Raw genomic sequence first — 14,242 nt, forward strand, 5'->3', positions numbered from 1 at the left:
CAGCCTCACTGATGAGCACCTGCAATCCATCCTGAGAATCTCCACAACACAGAACTCCCTGATGTTTTGTCTCATAGTGCCGTCTTAGATTAAATTCTGTAATTACAGCCACATTAGCTCCACAAATGAGACACACGGGTTCAGTAAACATATACTCAGCCTCCCATCGGTTTTAAAGGCTCTATTTTCAGAATCAACTTTTCTCTTCAGCATCGTGTGAGCTAGCTTCGCAATAACTTGCAGCATCATAAGGTAGACTTGATTAACGCGTAAGTGTTCGGCAAGGCAGCTGAAGCGCTGCATTATGGGATCTGTAGTTTATTGTGTTACCAGCGCTTCATATACCCGGGCCATTAATAACAATAATACAGTATATAAAATGATCTCGGGCTGGATATAATTACACGCGGGCGGATGTGGCCCGCGCCCTTGAGTTTGACACATATGGACTAAATAGAACTTGAAAAGATATATTTTTCAAATGTGATCGCAATTCAGATAGAGTTGACGCACTACAGCCTGCATGCCTCAATAAGTCATCCTCCTCTCGCTCTTACTTTTTTACCGTTCATCTAATGAATACACTGAGTATGGCTTTACCAAAACAATCATTGATGGCGAATAAAGTATCCATTATTCGAGTATGTAGATCGGGATATATATATACATATATATATATACCCGCGTATCAGCGAGAAGTAGTGTGTTAAAAAGCTAGAAAAGAAAAGGGAACATTTTAAAAATAACGTAACATGACTGTCAATATACAGTATTTGTTTTGTGAGTGTTACTGAGTGTTGCTGTCATCAAGGATTTGATTATCATTATTTCTTTCAATCAGGTTCGTATTTGTAGGATGTGTTGTGTTCAAGTTACATTCCGTGTTTGTCAATCGTTGTAAAGATGACAGGTTTCATTCATCGATTCGTTTCTTACTGCATCAATAAACAGCTCGTCTTCTTCTTTATCTGAGACCTGACACACTGCATGCACGGGTTTTTTACACTGTCTTCCTTTAGCGGGACATTGACTTTTTCCACGTGTGCTTTGTTTCCACAGTAGCTGCATTTATGAATATGCTTGTATGTATCAGGCGCTTCATATTTTTGCTGCCTTTTCAATTGTGTAATTCGGTTTTGTTCAGCTCTTTGGAACTGTTGCTTTTATCTGTGCACTGCGCCAGTTCACGTGAGCTGCTCGGTGTACATGCATCCAAGTTCCCCAGTTGTGCTGGTGCCATCTCGTGCTATGTCCATGGCTGTATTTAATGTTACCTTAGTCCTGGCACTTAAAACTTTCTCTCGCAGTTTCGCTGAGTTTGTGCCAAACACCACGCTGACCATCTCATCTTCCTCTGCATAAGCACAGTCCTTAACCCGTGAATATTTAGTGGAGTTTGCTATTGGATTGCCGCTGACGGACGGCCTTATATGGGCAGGCACTAAATTACAAACGCCAGCGCAGCCTGTCTATGAACTTAATTTAAAGTGTAGGTTTACATCGTGCTTTGTTTCCGAAGTAGCAGAACTCATCAATATGGTTGTATATGTCACTCGCTTCGCTTCTTATTGTTTCGCTGCCTTCTCAATTATATAATGCATGTTTTCTTCAGCGCTTTTTGGAGGTCTTCCTGGTTTTCTATGTACTGCGTGATTACGTGTGAGGCATGATGATGTCACACGAAACTTCGCCCCCACGGCGTTCAAGCTCATCTCCATTACAGTAAATGGAGAAAAACAGCTTCCAGTTATGACCATTACGCGTAGAATTTTGAAATGAAACCTGCCCAACTTTTGTAAGGAAGCTGTAAGGAATGAACCTGCCAAATTTCAGCCTTCCACCCACACGGGAAGTTGGAGAATTAGTGATGAGTGAGTGAGTGAGTGAGTGAGTGAGTGAGTGAGTGAGTGAGTGAGTGAGTGAGTGAGGGCTTTGCCTTTTATTAGTATAGATATACATACATATATACATATATATATATATATAGCAAAATCCACATGCTTCGCGGTGGCGAAGTACTGCATTTAAATTTTTATTAAGAAGAAAAGTAAACCTTTTTAAACTGAGGGAAAATATACCAATAATTATTTGTTAAGGATCTCTTTGTATACCACGTTGTCAGTTCAGCACTCCGGTTGTAATATGACCAAGCTGTGCGAGCTTACTCTTGAGCATGCAACGTATAGTTGTCCAGGAGAAAAGCAATCTTGCCTCAAATCAATGGCAATCTTTTGTAGGGTCTATCCCTGAGACTTATTAGTTGTCATCGCGAAGCAGAGCCTTACTGGAATTTGGAGGCATTTGAATTGAAATGGTAGATCAGAGGGTATAACGGGGATGCGAGGAATACAAACTCTCTCACCTGAGTAACTGCCAGTAAAAATAGTTGCCTCAATTAGGTTCTTTTGCAGGCACGTGACCTGAAGTCTCGTGCCGTTACAAAAGTCTCGGTGGCTGTAAGGTTTTCACTAATATTATTGGTGTCCCAACCCTCAAAATTAGATTATGCTCAGTAGTGCCTGGAGGATTCAGAGTGTGGAGAAACTCTAGAGACAGCGTGTGTATTAACTTGTGGATTTTTCTGTGAGTATTTGGTGGCGGCGTCACGAAGTTGCTTCCGCAAGACCGCGTTAGCTGCAGAGCTTAGCTCGGAGCGAAATGAAGTGAGTGAAATGAGGTGAATGGGAGGGGAGATGATGACGTGACTCCCCCACCCGCCTTAACTGTCAATCTCTCAACAAACACAGTCTCTTGGATCTCAACTCTCCTTTATATAAATCAGTAGAGGAGAGAGGACTAAACACTAATGAAAAAGAACAGCAAGACCGCATGAGGTGCAGAGCTCAGCTCAGAGCGAAATGAAGTGAATGAAATGAGGTGATTGTGGGGGGAGATGATGACATGACTCCCCCACCCACCTTAACTGTCAATCCCTCCACAAATAGTCTCTCGGATTGTGATATCCACGGCTTTATTTAATGTTAGCTTGGACCCGGCACTTAAAAGTTTTTCTCGCACTTTTTCTGAGTTTGTGCCAAACACTATTCTATCCCTGATGATCTCAACTCCCCTTTATATAAATCAGTAAAGGAGAGAGGACTAAACACTAAGGAAAAAGAACGGTAAGACCGCGTCAGGTTCGGAGCTTAGCTCGGAGTGAAATGAATTAAATGAAATGAGGTGAATGGGAGGGGAGATGATGACGTGACTCCCCAAACCGCCTTAACTGTCAATCCCCCCCTCAAACACAGTCTCTCAGAATTTGCATAAGCACAGTCCTTTACCAGCAGTTTTAACTTAGTTACAAAGTGATCAAAACTCTCGTTTATAGCCTGCGTCCTTTCATTAAACTTGTATCCCGCGAGTATCGTATTCGTCGTGGGCATGACAAACACCAGCGGCAGCCTGTCTGTGAGCTTAATTTAAATTTTAGGTTTACAGTAATCCCTCGCTATATCGCGCTTTGACTTTCGCGGTTTCACTCTATCGCGGATTTTAAATGTAAGCACATCTAAATATATATCACAGATTTTTCGCTGGTTCGCGGATTTCTGCAGACAGTGGGTCTTTTAATTCATGCTACACGCTTCCTCAGTTTATTTGCCCTGTTGATTTCATACAAGGGACGCTATTGGCGGATGGCTTAGAAGCTACCCAATCAGAGCATGTATTACATATTAACTAAAACTCCTCAATGCTATAAGATATGCATCCCTCGCGGAGCTTGATTGTTTGCCTGTCTCTGCCTCTCTCTCACCCTCTTTGACATTCTCTGCCTGAGGGGCGGAGGGCTGTTTGCTTAAAAGATGCTGACGCTCCTCTAAAGTAATGCCGCTTTATTGCGGTGCTCGGCATTGATTGTTGCTTTAATCTCGCTCTCTCTCTCTGACGTTCTCTGCGCCTGACGGAGATGTGAGCATAGGGGCTGTTTGCTTAGAAGATACTGACGCTCCTCTAAAAAATGCCGCGGCAAACTTAAAAGCACACGTATTGATTTTTTGATTGTTTGCTTTTCTTTGCGAGCGCTCTCTCCCTTTGAAATTCTCTGCTCCTGAAGAGAAGAAGATCTATTTGCATTCTTTTAATTGTGAGAAAGAACTGTCATCTCTGTCTTGTCATGGAGGACAGTTTAAACTTTTGACTAAAGGGTGTTATTTCATGTCTAGAGGGCTCTAATGATGTTAACAGTGTGGGAGAATTTATAAGGGCTTAAAATATATAAAAATAACTACACAAACATATGGTTTCTACTTTGCGGATTTTCGTCTATCGCGGGATGGTTCTGGAACGCAACCCCCGCGATCGAGGAGGGATTACTGTACACCGTGCTTTGTTTCTGAAGTAGCTGCACTCATAAATATGCTTGTATGCGTCACTCGCTTCATATTCTTTTTTTACTTTCTCAATTGAGTAATGCATTTTTTAAACAGGCTTGATTCATCGAAGTGATCACTCTTACTGCGTTCACAGTCAGTTCACATGAGCCGGTCTCTTGTGTGATCTTGCGATGTCCACTGCTTTATTTAATGTTAGCTAAGACCTGGCACTTAAAAGTTTCTCACTACAGCAAATTTAACTCTGTTACAAAGTGAACCAAAGTCTCATTTATACCTTGTGTCTTCTCATTAAACTTGTATCTCGCGAATATTGTATTCGTCTTAGGCATGACAAACGGCAGCGGGAGCGCGTCTATAAACTTAATTTAAACTTACGGTTTACACTGTGCTTTGTTTCCACAGTAGGTGCACTTATGAATATGCTTGTATGCGTCACTCGCTTGATATTCTTTTGCTGCCTTCTCAATTGTGTAATGCGTTTTTTCTTCAGCGCTCTTTGGAGTGCTTCCTTGTTCTCTACGTACTGCGTTCACAGTCGGTTCACGTGATTATGTGGGAGGCGTGACGATGAGAAACGCAACTCCGCCTCACACGGCGACTGACCTGCAGGCTATGGCCGGTATATATGCACATAAGTAGGTTACAGTTATGACCATTATGCATAGAATTTCGAAATGAAACCTGCCTAACTTTTTTAAGTAAGCTATAAGGAATGAGCCTGCCAAATTTCAGCCTTCTACTTACACGGGAAGTTTGAGAATTAGTGATGAGTCCGTGAGGGCTTTGCCTTTTATTAGTATAGATGAATGTATATGTTGTAATAATTTTGATTATGTATTTAATTGAGAGAAATTTATACATTTCTTTAAACTTTATTGTGATATTTTAACTAGGTTTTAACATCTTGGATAACATTTTTCTTTCAAAACATTGCTCTTTTTGTACTTTTTACATGACTAAAATATTCAAGGAGAATTTTGTTTTTTAGTCCTTACGTTAAACTGACTGGAGGTTGAATTATATATCTCTGAATGTGATTCCAAATTTACACATTTCAATGACACTGATCATATTTTGAATTTACAGAGAATTAAATGTATGTTTAGTTGAAGTCTGATTTAATACAGAAACAAATATTTGCATGAAGCTTACTATAATGATTCCACAAAAGGTATGAAATTAGTACTTTGTAAATGTTGTGCAATATTGGAATACTGCTGAAAAGATTTATTTGACATGCAGATTGTATTGTTTCCTGTTGTTATTTCATTGCATTATTCATTTATTTGACTACCTTTAGCCAGCCTCAACAATAGTTTCATTAGCTACCAGCACTAATCAAATACTAAGAGAGATGTGAAATGTATTTCTTTGCTAATGATGTGTACAGAATGTAAATGAAAGGCTAATGTTTGTGAGTTGTTTATTCACAATTGTTCCTTCCTTTAGGGATTGCCACAGTGGATCACCTTCTTCCACATCTTTCTGTCCTCTGCATCTTGTTCTGTTACACCCATCACCTGCATGTCCTCTCTAACCACATCCATAAACCTCCTCTTAGGCCTTCCTCTTTTCCTCTTCCTTGGCAGCTCTTCCCTTAGCATCCTTCTCCCAATATACTCAGCATCTCTCCTCTGCACATGTCCAAACCAACGCAATCTCGCCTCTCTGACTTTGTCTTCCGACTGTCCAACTTGAGTTGACCCTCTAATGCACTCATTTCTAATCCTATCCATCCTCGTCACTCTCAGTGCAAATCTTAGCATCTTTAACTCTTCTACTTAAGCTCTGTCTCCTGCTTTCTGGTCAGTACCACCATCTCCAACCCATATAGCATATCTGGTCTCACTGCCATCCAGTACACCTTCTCTTTCACTCTTGCTGATACCCGTCTGTCGCAAATTTCTCCTGTCACTCATCTCCACTCATTTCACCCTGCCTGCACTCTCTTTTTCTCCTCTCTTCTATAATCCCCATTACTCTGTACTGTTGATCCCAAGTATTTAAACTCATCCACCTTCGCCAACTCTACTCCTTGCATCCTCACCATTACACTGACCTCCCTCTCATTCACACACATGTATTCTGTCTTGTCTCCACTGATCTTCATTCCTCTCCTTTCTAGAGCATATCTCCACCTCTCCAGGGTCTCCTCAACCTGCTTCCTACTATCGCTACAGATCAGAATGTCATCAGCAAACATCATAGTCCACGGGGACTCCTGTCTAATCTTGTCTGTCAACCTGTCCATCACCATTGCAAATAAGAAAGGACTCAGAGTCGATCCCTGATGTTATCCCACCTCCACCTTGAATGCAACCGTCACTCCTACTGTAGACCTTACCACTGTCACACTTCCCTCGTACATATCCTGTACAACTCTTACGTACTTCTCTGCCACTCCCGACTTCTTAATACGATAAAAATCTAAAAATCTTTGTTCTCCTCCATTGCACACCCAACTTGCAAGGTATATACATTAACAACATTCATCATCACACCTCCAATTTCCAGCTTCATAATTATTATTCTGTCTGACCCTCTTTTCACCTCCAAAATGCTCCTCTAATGAATAACCCCTACTGCATTTCTCCTCCCATCCATACCATGATAGAACAATTTGAATCCACCTCTGATCAACCTGGCTTTATTCACCTTCCATTTAGTCTCACAATATATCAACCTTCCTTCTCTCCATCATATCTGCTAACTCTCTCCCCTTACCAGTCATACTGCCAACATTCAAAGTTCCTACCCTCATATATGCGGACAACAATTAAAGTATAAAAATTTTGTTCCTATTTGAAAATTTTCTGGTTTTGAAGATTTTGGCTTAGATTGTCACTCTGTTTTTCATAATAGTGCAATCAAACTACGACCTAAGGAAGGAGAAGTCTATTTTGATGTGGTGGCTATTGTTGACCCTGCAACTAGAGATGCACAAAAGCTTGCACCACTACTGATGGTGAGATATTAAACAGTACAATGCAATGTTCACTGTTCTACCAGAATGCTTTAACATTCTCTTAAGGGCACATGATACATGTGTTCTTATTTTAAATATTCAACTGCTTAGTTTTGGAAAATTGTGAATTGAGAAATGTGTTGCTTTGTGTAGATTATCTTTTTTATTTTAAGAAAAAGGATATAGGTGAAGTAATCGAATTCCAGGTTTTCTGTTCCAAATTCTAATTAATTGTGATTTAGTAAACTACTTTTGAAACCATCTTAAAGTTTTCTTTGTTGTATAGTCCAAAGAAATTGAGGTTAATGGTAGCAGAAATACCTAAATGACAGTTGTGTAACTTTCAGCTTTCTACTTTGTACTCATTGTACTTTATAGATATTAGCATGAAAGGTAACATTGCTGTGATTTCCACCTTTCACTACGCATTCAATCATCTTTTTTGTAAAGATGTCTGATTTAGCAATAGTTTTTGTATTTGAAAGTTTTATCCCTTTTATATACCTCAGATTATTTATATAGAATGAAGGCGTGTGTGTGTGTGTGTGTGTGTGTGTGTGTGTGCATATATATACAGGGTGGGCCATTTAGATAGATACTTATGGATACACCTTAATAAAATGGGAATGGTTGGTGATATTAACTTCCTGTTTGTGGCACATTAGTATATGTGAGGGGGGAAACTTTTCAAGATGGGTGGTGACCGTGGTGGCCATTTGGAAGTCGGCCATTTTGGATCCAGCTTTTGTTTTTTCAATAGGAAGAGGGTCATGTGACACATCAGACTGATTGGGAATTTCACAAGAAAAACAATGGTGTGCTTGGTTTTAACGTAACTTTATTCTTTCATGAGTTATTTACAAGTTTCTGACCACTTATAAAATGTGTTCAATGTGCTGCCCATTGTGTTAGACTGTAAATGCAACCCTCTTCTCCCACTCTTCACACACTGATAGCAACACCGCAGGAGAAATGCTTGCACAGGCTTCCAGTCTCCGTAGTTTCAGGTGCTGCACATCTCGTATCTTCACAGCATAGACAATTGCCTTCGGATGACCCCGAAGAAAAAAGTCTAAGGGGGTCAGATCGGGAGACCTTAGGGGCCATTCAACTGGCCCACGACGACCAATCCACTTTCCAGGAAACTGTTCATCTAGGAATGCTCGGACCTGACACCCAAAATGTGGTGGTGCACCATCTTGCTGGAAAAACTCCGGGAAAGTGCCAGCTTCAGTGCATAAAGAGGGAAACGCATCATCATGTAGCAATTTCGCATATCCAGTGGCCTTGAGGTTGCCATTGATGAAGAATGGCCCCACTATCTTTGTACCCCATATACCACACCATACCATCAATTTTTTTGTTCCAACAGTCTTGGAGGATCTATCCAATGTGGGTTAGTGTCAGACCAATAGCTGTGGTTTTGTTTGTTAACTTCACCATTCACATAAAGTTTGCCTCATCACTGAACAAAATGTTCTGCGTAAACTGAGGGTCCTGTTCCAATTTTTGTTTTGGCCATTCTGCAAATTCAGAATGGGCAAAACACCTTCATTTTATTATGGTGTATCCATATAAATGGCCCACCCTGTATGTATGTGTGTGTGTATATATATATATATATATATATATATATATATATGTATGTATATATATATATATATATATATATATATATATATATGTATATATATATATATATATATATATGTATATATATATATGTGTATATATATATATATATATATGTATATAAAATATATGTATATATATGTATATATATGTATATATATGTATATATATGTATATATATATATATATGTATATATATGTATATATATATGTATATATATATGTATGTATATATATGTATATATATGTATGTATATATATATATATGTATATATGTATATATATATATATATATATATATATATATATGTGTGTATATATATATATATGTATGTATATATGTGTGTATATATATATATGTATGTAATATATACTGCTCAAAAAATTAAAGGAACACTTTAAAAACACATCAGATCTCATTGGGAAAAAGAAATCCTCTTGGATATCTATACTGATATAGACTGGGTAATGTGTTAGGAGCGAAAGGATGCCACATCGTTTGATGGAAATGAAAATGATCAACCTACAGAGCCCTGAATTCAAAGGCGCCCCAAAAATCAGAGTGAAAAAATTATGTGGCAGGCTAGTCCCTTTTGCCAAAATTTAATTGCAGCAACTCAAAATTATGCAGCACTTTGTATGACCCCTGTGTTCTTGTATACATGCCTGACAACATCGGTGCATGCTTCTAATGAGATGACAGATGGTGTTGTGGGGGATCTCCTCCCAGATCTGGACCAGGGCATCACTGAGCTCCTGGACAGTCTGAGGTGCAACCTGGTGGCATTGGATGGACCAAAACATAATGTCCCAGAGGTGTTCTATTGGATTTAGGTCAGGAAAGTGTGGTGGCCAGTCAATGGTATCAATTCCTTCATCCTCTAGGAACTGCCTGCATACTCTCACCACATGAGGCCAGGAATTGTGCGTGCACCAGGAGCCACTGTACCAGCATAGGGTCTGACAATGGGTCCAAGGATTTCATCCTGATACCTAATGTCAGCCAAGGTGCCTTTGTCAAGCCTGTAGCGGTCTGTGTGACCCTCCATGGATATGCCTCCCCAGACAATCATTAACCCACCACCAAACTGCTCATGCTGAATGATGTTACAGGCAGCATAATGTTCTCCATGTTTTCTCCAGACCCTTTCACTTCTGTCACGTGCTCAGGGTGAACCTGCTCTCATCTGTAAAAAGCACCAGTGGTGCATCTGCCAATTCTAGTATTCTATGGCGAATGCCAATCGAGCTGCTTGCTGCTGGGCAGTGAGCGCAGGGCCCATTAGAGGACATGGGGCCCTTGGGTCACCCTCATGAAGTCTTTCTGGTTGTTTGGTCAGAGACATTCACACCAGTGGCCTGCTGGAGGTCATTTTGTAGGGCTCTGGCAGAGCTCATCCTGTTCCTCCTTGCCCAAAGGAGTAGATACTGGTCCTGCTGATGGGTTATGGACTTTCTGTGGCCCTCTCCAGCTCTCCTAGAGTAACTGCTTGTCTCCTAGAATCTCCTCCATGCCCTTGAGACTGTGCAGGGAGACACAGCAAACCTTCTGGCAATGACACGTATTGATGTGCCATCCTGGAGAAGTTGGACTACCTGTGCAACCTCTGTAGGGTCCAGGTATCGCCTCATGCTACCAGTAGTGACACTGACTGTAGCCAAATGCAAAACTAGTGAAGAAACAGTCAGAAAAGATGAGGAGGGAAAAATGTCAGTGGCCTCCACCTGTTAAACCATTCCTGTTTTGGGGGTCATCTCATTGTTGCCCCTCTAGTGCATCTGTTGTTAATTTCATTAACACCACAGCAGCTGAAACTGATTAACAACCCCCTCTGCTACTTAACTGACCAGATTAATATCCCATAAGTTTCATTGACTTTATGCTATACTCTGATTAAAAAGTGTTCCTTTAATTCTTTTGAGCAGTATATATATATATATATATATATATATATATATATATATATATATATATATATGTGTGTATATATGTACGTATATACTGTACGTATATCTGTCGGTCAGATTGCAGTTTGTGAAGCTCAAAGACTGCATTTTTGATATGGGTTTTAGCAACAGAATAGCATCACAATGATCAGTCTTGTCTCTTTTATACTTCAGACTATTAAAATAACATTAGGTCATGTCATTGCAGAAATTCTCAGATGCAATCTGAGGTGTATCAATAAGGGTGATGAGACAGAGTATAGAAGTCGGATGATGAACTTTGTGTCTTAAGAAACATAAGAAATTTGGCAAACGAGGAGACCATTCAGTCCATTAAGTCTGTTTGTTTAGCTTATAGTCAAGCTGTACCAGTAACCCATCCAGATTCTTCTTAAAGGTTGTCGAGGTTTCTGCTTCAACAACATGTCTCATTAGTTTGTTCCTTTCTTGGTGCGGAAAGAATTGATTGCAGCTTTACATCAGCAAAACCAAGGAACTGGTTATTGAATTTTGCTGCATCAAACAGTCTCTATGTCCAGTCAGTTTTCAGGGAGTAATATGTTGTGTACTTGGGGGGTCCACATCAATGACAGGTTGGACTGGTCTCATAACACAGAAGAAATGTATAACAAAAAGCAAAGCAGGCTTTATTTTCTTATTACACAGACCACCAAATCAACAAACTAATTAAAGGGGCATTCCCAGTTAAGGGACACACCCTTGATCCTCGGGAGGTAGTGGCGAAGGAGCGATTTTTAACTAAACTAGTGCCATTATGAACAATGCTGCACATCCTCACTCTCTGACAGATTTATACTGAGTACTTTAAGCCAACAAATCATTTAGCAAAAGCGTGTCAGGAAATGTTATTGGAGCTCCTATAATATGCCTCACTGTGACTGCCAAGTCAGATTTTTTTTTTCTTTTTAAAATTCTACCTTTTTAGTTATACTGGTGTGTTTTCAGACCTCTATCTATCTGTCAATTGATTGAGTTGACTTTCTGTAAAAAACAAAATTTCCTCTGGGTACAAATTAAGTTTTGTCTAATCTAATTGATTTGTTTTTCCAACTTTATTTCAGGTTCTAAAGAATCTAATCAACATGAACCTGAGAGTGTTTATGAATTGTCAGTCTAAGCTATCTGACATGCCTTTAAAAAGGTGAGGTGTATATTCTGTAAATTATTAAGCTATCATCAGCTTTCCATGACAATTTATGATTAGAATTTATTAATTCTAAGAATTGTGCAGTTACAGTTCTGAATTTCCTTAAAATTGATTGCTTTCTTTTTATTATATTGATGCACCAGCAATAAATGTGACTCTCTCTTATATATTTTATTGTATTTTCAAGATTTTTGTTCACTTAGGATTTTACACTTAATTAATTTCTCATTTATTGAGTATATTTTAATAATGTATAATTTTTACCTTTTTCCATTTTTTTGTATTCCAGCTTTTATCGCTATGTTCTAGAACCTGAAATTTCTTTTATGGTGGACAATAGTTTTGCTCCAGGTCCTATTGCAAAATTCTTAGACATGCCTCATTCTCCCCTTTTCACACTTAACCTGAATACACCTGAAAGTTGGATGGTGGAGTCAGTTCATACACGTTATGACTTGGATAATATATATTTGGAAGAGGTGAGTTATTCTAAGAAGAGATGCACAAAAGTTCTTTTCTTGTAGGTAGGTTATATACTTAAGTCTTTGACAGTTTGTATACTGCTTTTGAAGTACTAATAATAGTACTGATGCTAAACTGGCTGTATTTTTTTAAATGTTTTTTATTTAATAATTGTATTTTAAGAAAGTAACATATTGTAGTATACAATCAAGCAAAAAAATATGGAACTTACACCACAAATAACTTCAATACCTAACAAAGCAAGAATTCAACCCCCACTCGCAAGAAGAAGAGGAGAGCCAAAAACACAGGGAAAAAATAAATACATGAAAAATGGGAAAAACCTCCTTTCCCCTCTAAATGAGAGCTTATTCTAATTTTTTCATATTTAAGTCATGCCATTTTTTTTTTTTTTTTGAAGAAGAAGTTTTGGGCAGATCCTATAAGAGAGAATTAGATTTTTTCCCCAAGTTCAAATAATATAGAATGTCAGTTACCCACTGATTTATAAAAGGAGGTTAGGATTCTTTAAGTTAAAAAGGATAAGTCTAAATGCTAGTAGTATGCTATATCTAATATGCTATCAACTACCATCCCAGATGCTAACGTGGAGCTACCCGGGTTTAGCACAGTTAGAGCGGACAGAGACGTAAATACCTGTGGGAAGTGGAAAGGAGAAGGACTCTCTCTCTATGTGAATACAAGATGGTGCAACTCTGGTCATATAAACGTTAAAATCTCCAATATCTCCAGGGACATCTAACTGTTGGCTGTAAGTCTGCATCCCTATTACTTGCCAAGAGAGTTTGGACACATGATTGTTGTTATTGTTTACATCCCCCCTCAAGCGAACGCGGTGATACCGAGTGACATCATCCATTCCGCAATTGCTAATCGCTGGAGACTTTAACCATGTAACGCTGGATAAAACATTACCTGCCTTCTCCCAGTATGTGGACTGTAACACCTGGGGAAGTAGGACTATTGACCTTCTGTATGCAAACGTTAAAGACGCATACATAGCCACCCTGCTGCCTGCACTTGGGAAAGCAGATCATAGCCTGGTTCTGCTTCAGACTCACTACAAACCAAGAGTGAAGGCACTACCTACAACCACACGATCATTCAGGAAGTGGTCCCCTGAGGCAGAGCAGGCTCTGAGAGACTGCATTTTGGAACTACAGACTGGGATATACTGCTGGGGTCACATAGTGAGAACATTGAAGAGGCTGTTGACTGCACAACTGATTACATCAACTTCTGTATGGACATTGTAGTTCCAGTAAGAACAGTACACTGCTATGCTAACAACAAGCCATGGATTACAAGTGACATCAAGGGCCTTTTGAACCAGAAGAAAAGGGCTTTTAAAGGCGGTGATCAGCATGAGCTCAAGCATGTGCAGAAGGAACTCCGAGTCCAGCTCAGGGCGGCGAAGGAGCAGTACAGGAAAAAGCTGGAGCAGAAATTGCAGAATAACAGCATGAAGGAAGTGTGGGATGGGATGAAGATCATCACTGGCTGCAGCTCGAAGTGGGGTGCCACCATTTTTGTGAGACATGGAGAGAGCAAACCAAATGAACATCTTCTTTAACAGGTTTGACCACCCTAACCCACACTCGCCTCGAAGTACTTCATCCTCCAACCATCCTTCTGCTGATACCAGCGTAGGTGAGACATCCCCACCCACAATTACAGCAGCACAGGTGAGCAGAGTGCTGAGGAGACTTC

General features: G+C 39.6%; 1 protein-coding gene across 2 annotated transcripts in view; it reads left to right on the plus strand.

Moving 5' to 3' along the window:
* uggt1 (UDP-glucose glycoprotein glucosyltransferase 1) overlaps window positions 1–14,242 on the plus strand; it is a 237,291-nt gene that overhangs the window by 171,843 nt on the left and 51,206 nt on the right. For both annotated transcript variants that reach the window (XM_039760741.1, XM_039760749.1), the window contains 3 exons: window positions 7,200–7,302; window positions 11,964–12,043; window positions 12,339–12,528. In XM_039760741.1, the coding sequence (XP_039616675.1) occupies window positions 7,200–7,302; window positions 11,964–12,043; window positions 12,339–12,528 (373 nt within the window). The remainder of the gene's footprint in view (window positions 1–7,199; window positions 7,303–11,963; window positions 12,044–12,338; window positions 12,529–14,242) is intronic.

The sequence above is a fragment of the Polypterus senegalus genome, chromosome 1 (assembly GCF_016835505.1).
Source record: "Polypterus senegalus isolate Bchr_013 chromosome 1, ASM1683550v1, whole genome shotgun sequence".
In the NCBI taxonomy this organism is placed as follows: Eukaryota; Metazoa; Chordata; class Cladistia; order Polypteriformes; family Polypteridae; genus Polypterus; species Polypterus senegalus.